Source organism: Protopterus annectens, chromosome 13.part0 (genome assembly GCF_019279795.1).
Source record: "Protopterus annectens isolate FY-2018-M chromosome 13.part0, PAN1.0, whole genome shotgun sequence".
NCBI lineage: Eukaryota > Metazoa > Chordata > Ceratodontiformes > Protopteridae > Protopterus > Protopterus annectens.
Window position 1 is genome coordinate 208,760,002 of NC_056747.1, and position 6,000 is coordinate 208,766,001.

The 6,000-nt window shown below is 34.9% G+C and overlaps 1 protein-coding gene across 1 annotated transcript in view; it reads right to left on the reverse strand.

Moving 5' to 3' along the window:
- LOC122787159 (versican core protein-like) overlaps nt 1-6,000 on the reverse strand; it is a 2,083,348-nt gene that overhangs the window by 1,455,421 nt on the left and 621,927 nt on the right. Inside the window, exon 3 of the mRNA XM_044053735.1 lies at nt 4,226-4,633. Within this exon, the coding sequence (XP_043909670.1) occupies nt 4,226-4,633 (408 nt within the window). The remainder of the gene's footprint in view (nt 1-4,225; nt 4,634-6,000) is intronic.

A 6,000-nucleotide genomic window follows, 5' to 3' on the forward strand; every position in this document is an offset into this window, starting at 1 on the left:
TTTCCTTAACCATTCGAATGTCAAACCTGGATCAACGCGTGGCATTTCCAGGAGTTCTTTATACTAGTCACAATAATTACGGGCTTTCCAGTTTGCTTTTCTTCGGGAGCTGCTCTTTATATTTTTTCTTTTGTTCGTTGGCTCTTTCTGTTGCTACTTAATTCTCATACACTTCTAGATTGATCTCCATTCCAATACTTTTTCGAAAAGTCTCTGCTAATCTGAGCAAAGGTATGATCCTAATCTTAATTTCTTCGTTTCATAACTTTCACTGTGTTTGGATCTGATGATGTCAACAAATATGTATGCAGTCCAACAAATGAAGACATATCTACAGTCAAGTTTGAGAAGCCCCATACCATCTTCATACCGAGTTTTATATGCTTTTGCCATGCACTGTTGTTTTTTTACATATCATTTGATAAGCTTCACACAATTTTCTTGTTTTCTTGTCTTACTTATGCAGTGCTTTCTGAGGCCAGTGAATTACACCAAAGCTGTAAGTTAGAACAGGAAGAACAAGCTGATGGCACTAGTGTAGATCTCAGTTTTTAAGGCAATGTACTTAATTCAGTTAGACGTAGTGGTACAGTGGTAGCGTTGTTGCCTCACAGCAAGAGGTTCTCCTGTTTGATTCTTGGCTGGAGTGCCTTCTGTGTGGAGTCTGCATGTCCTCCCCGTGGTTGAGTGGCCTCCGAAAGACATGCGTGAATGGGCGTGCCTTCGCTGAAGGTTGGGCGTTGGGCTGGCAACTCGGCACCATAAAAAAGAAAAATCTACTGCCAATCATTAGCAGACCGGAGTTCCACTGTGGCGACCCCTAACCGGGAAAAGCCGAATAGACAAACAATAAATTTGTTTTTTTCTACAAAGTGCTTTTACCTTCACCTCTATGTTAAATGGAAGGTGCTACAGTATTTGTAAAAAAAAAGTTTGCTATGATGTGATAATTGTCTATATTTTTTATATAGTTTAAATTCATTTTTTCTAAAATTGTATAACTACCTATCTACTGTCATCTGATGTTATTTTACTCATTGTGGAGCATTTCTCCCTGGACCTCCATTGAAAATTGGTTTCTGATCCAGTGGACTTTCCTGGTCAATAAATAAATAAATAGATAGATTTATAGCTTGAACTTTATTTGTATATGTCAAGACAGTTTTCAATATTTATCTAGTTATCCATCCTTTGTTGCGCCATTTAGTCCTAGTAAGTCAGTGGCTGCTTTTCAGGGGACACTTAAGGTGGTATTTATACTATTTGGGGAAACCTGGCCAGGGCTTCAGGGAACTTCCCTTATATTATCAATAGGTGCTATGGAATTTTTTACATATGAGCTGCCACCAACTCAAGCAAATGGGACCTCGGTTTAACACCTCATCTGAAGGATGGCACATCCAGGAGTGTATCACCCCTTATACTTCACTACAGCAATCCTTCTACCAGGTATGGGAATCTAACCCACAGCCTTCCACACTGAAGGGAGTGTGATACCTGTTATTAGCTTTAGCCTTCTGAAGTATTCCTTACTAAGCGTTGTTCTCATTTTTTTCCATGTTTTATTGCTGACCCTTCATCTTTTCCCAAATATTTATACATGCATTCCTGTTCACGTTCTTTATAACACATTTCTGTCCCACTTTATTTCTTCTTGTTGTATCAGTTTTCCTGCTATAAACATTGCTATTACCCATCAAAAACAAATGTTTTTGTATCGTCTAAGAAAATTTTAACCACTTGTAGTTGTGCTTTCAGGTACTTGCCTGAACAGCTATGCAATTGTATATCGTCTACAAAAAAGTAGATGATGCACCTAGAAAATGTTATAAAAAAAATAAGTAATTAAAAAAGGAAATGGCTGATCCAGTCCTGACAGACAAATACAAAAATGTATCATCAAAACATTAGACAATCTGGTTATATACTTGCTAGGAAAAATGACTTAAAGAATTATGACCCTTAATACTCCTTTTATCAAAGGACTCACAAATTGTGCAGGTCTCTAATCAAGTTAGGCATATTGTGTGCCATCCAATTGTGGGATGTTATGCCCCCGCAATAACAGCACATTTTTAAAGTGTTAAGGCTCTTTAATAACAGTAGTTGGCAAAATACTGGTCCCAGAAAAATACAGCCTTCATAAGGCAGTGTACTCTGAGAAATGCAATATGCCACAAATGTGGCACAGCAAAAGCAAACGCAGTTGCTTAAAATCTATTAGCCACAACAATAGAAAACAAACTCCTTGTCAGAAAAAATGTTTTCTGATAATATCATTTTTTATAATTATTTTAATTCATTCATTAATTTATAATTAACTCAATGAAAAATGCCCAAAATAGTATGGAACAAGGCCTTGAGAGGGGAGGTTAAACTGTTACTTTCTCAAAACAACTACTAGAAATTAAACCAGGTACTTCCACTGAAATAGCTAAATTCTATTCAAAAATGAGAAGGAAAGATCTGACCCAACCCTGAGAGACACAGTACAAGCTAGCTCAAAATCTTGAGAAAGCCTGGGTTTGTCCAGAGTCGCATCTCCTTATCCTGAACAGCAAAAGAAATCTGGAGAAGTAAGGGAGGACGCTGTGTATTATGGCAGAGAGGAGGAGCTAAAGTCTGGGAAAGTCTTGGCTCAGTATCAATAGGACACTGACTAGAAGCATAGTCCTAGATCAACACGAGGTTACAACAATCAAACTTCTCCAGAGCTAGAAAATCAACCTATGAAGCTGTGAACCTTCAGAAATTCTAAGATATTTTAATTCCAAAACTGTGGTGCAATCATGTGCTAAATAAAAAACGATATTTACTTATTGCAATATTTGATTTGCATTTATTCCTTGTTTGCTTTTAATTTTATATTCCTTACAGACACGAGCAAGGTATGCTAAAACCAGCACTGAATCTCTGCAGTTCTAAGCTGCTCAACAGAATATATATGCTGTGCCAGGTAACTAAACAAGTATACATGTTTGTGTATGAATGTGTAAAAAAAAAAAATATATATATATATATATATATATATATATATATATATATATACACACATTATGCAAGACAATCCAAAATAGGGCAGGGCCAAAGCAGAATCTAGGCTGGCACAATCAAAGTTATTAAAAAATATAATCGAACATGCTCAGTTTTAAAACTTGTAAAAACTTTTAATACCAAGGTAAGCGCTTTCTCATAATTGCTTCATCGGACCAATAACAAATGTTAAAACTAACCTATTTAAATACATTGAATCATCCAATCGTAATACAGAACTAAAACAATTATACAATCAGCATAATAAGGTAATAAATCAACGTCAACCTTCAATATAAACATCAGATCTTAAGAAATATAGATGGAAAAGGGGCAGTATGGACACATCAATGTATTCCCCTCATTTTTAAAAAGGGGTACCAAGCGATACTCAATCATTCAAACCTTTCCCTTGATCAGCATGCATTCTAATGATCCATTTCACTTCCACTGATTCAGTATACATCCTAATGGCCCCTTTTCTATTGGTTGGTCTAACAATGTCAACAACCATAAATTTAAACGCATGTTCATCCTCATTATCCCTCACATGTTTAGCCAGATCATTAATAGGACAACCCATTCTAATATTATAAAGGTGTTCATTTATCTGCTGTTAAAGTGCCCTGTTAGTTTTTCCTATGTAAAATGCCTGGCATGATATATATATATATATATATATATATATATATATATATATATATATATATATATATATACACACACACACACACACACACATACATACATACACACATATTCAAATGCAATAGAATTTCTGGAAATGTGATATTACACTGATTATTTCAACCTATGGTTTTCCACAGGTACTGTAGCCAACAAAGATGAATTTCCTTCAGAATCAATAAACCATATTTGACTAACAGTATAACTTAATGAATTTTGCCTTTATTAATTCAATAAAGTTTCTCCATTTGTATGGAAATACTGGATTAATGTTTTATCTCTAAAGTACTTCAAACTACCCTTGAAGAAAACATAGTTATTTCTCTTTGCAAAACATTTTATTGATAGAGTCAACTGTTATACCTAATGTAATCTTTAACAAATAGATCATTAAAAAACTTTTGTCATCTACTTCTTTGGCACTATCCAAAAGTTAACGAGTCCATTCTACAACAAATTCTTACTCAAATTCTAACTTCTTCCTCATTCATGACAAAAAACTTACCCACAACATCTAATGGCACAGTGTCTTGTTCATCATCAATTCCCACTACCACTTCACAACGGTAAATACCAGAGTCACTGCTCCTTAATGAAGTCATCAGTAGTGTGGCATTATAACGATTATGTACGTAACCTGGGAGGTCCACTCTACCTCTATAGTGTTTTCCAATTTTAATTGTGTTGTCCTTGGCGACAAGAACTGGCACTTCCCTTATATGTGATGATTCGGACACAATCTTGGTCCATTTGATTCGTGGTGGTTCAGATGAAGAGCTTGATACTAATGAGGAATTAGGCCGCAGTAAAAATATGCAAGGCAGTAAAGCTGATTCGGACAGATCGACTTGCACAGGCTGCTGCTGGACTCTTTTAATATGAAGGGGCTTACTGTGGTCTTCAGATCCTCCTGCTAAATAAAAGGAGATAAGACGTATGGGTTAAAAATAGTTCAGCTGAAACAATTGAAACAATAAATTCATATTCTTTTGAAGGGTGGCTAAATCTAATGCAGTCTACCAAAAGATGCATGGTCAGATACCTAGATCCTGAACAGAATGGACAAAAATAGACTGCCATCAAAACAGAATGAAAGAAAATAGCATTTTCATCACAAAACACCAAGCTGTGTTTACACACCTACTAACTTAAATAACGAACCTTGAGAGATATTTATATATGGCTGTTTAAGGAGGGTTTCTAGCTACAGCAATCTTGGTGCAGAAAGCAAGTTTGAGTTTGTATTTGGAAAAGTAACCTTTTTAAAGATTTGTGTTAGGAATTTTCAGTAAAATACATTGCGAAAATGCTTTATTGTAGAAATGTCTTGCATCACAGTCGTACTACCCTTGTCATCACTACTGTCTATGTTTAAAAGTTCTGACTTTTGCTACAATCAAAGATATAAGAGCAAAAATATTCCATCCAGATCAAAGGACCATAAACAGAATATTAGAAAAGATGAATGTACAGAAGTCAAAAAAATAAACAGTTTTAAAGTTCTTCATTCAAAACTAAAACTTACACCAAAAGAATGAAATATGTTAATCACAAATTGCAGCTAGATTTGTCAGTAAAAAGTTTTGTACTGTTGTTTATTGTTCATACTATATATGAGTAGCCAAAAACTGCAGAGAATGAAGTTGTTAGAAAGTGAAAACAGAGAAGTCATGGAGGTAATTATATTTAATTATAATAACAGAGTGAATTGGCATGACATAAAGTGGGAGTCGATTAGACCCAATTTACTGTGTAGGCATTCATCTTTTAACATGGTAAACTATAGCCTCCAGTGGGGCAGAACAGCTTAATTGTCAGCTGCGTTGTTTGAACATACATAAAATGTCAGTAAATGGCTCTTGTGTTTACAAATCTGAATAATTTCTAATAATTTCAAATATTTTCATCTCTAATTAATTTTGTGAATTTAATAACATGGGCAGGTTAAAGTTTCTGTTCACAGAATGCAATTTATGCCTAGTCATACTATTTGATGGAGTGTGTGCATTTATTAATTTTATTTTTCACTTTTAGGTAGCTAAACAGTATCTGAATTCAGGGCAGGGTTTGAAATGTGCTCCCTGTTCAAAAGCATTTAGTTGCAAAATGCAGAGGGGAAAGATATTTCAAAACCATATTTTGCAGTGCAGGGCATCAGTCTCCCTAACATCTGCATCATGGCCTAATGACAAGCTAAACTTCTGAATGCATTCTTTTAAGACAAAATTATATGGACTAAATTTTGTCACACCACAAACAAGAAGCAAAATAAATTTAGTT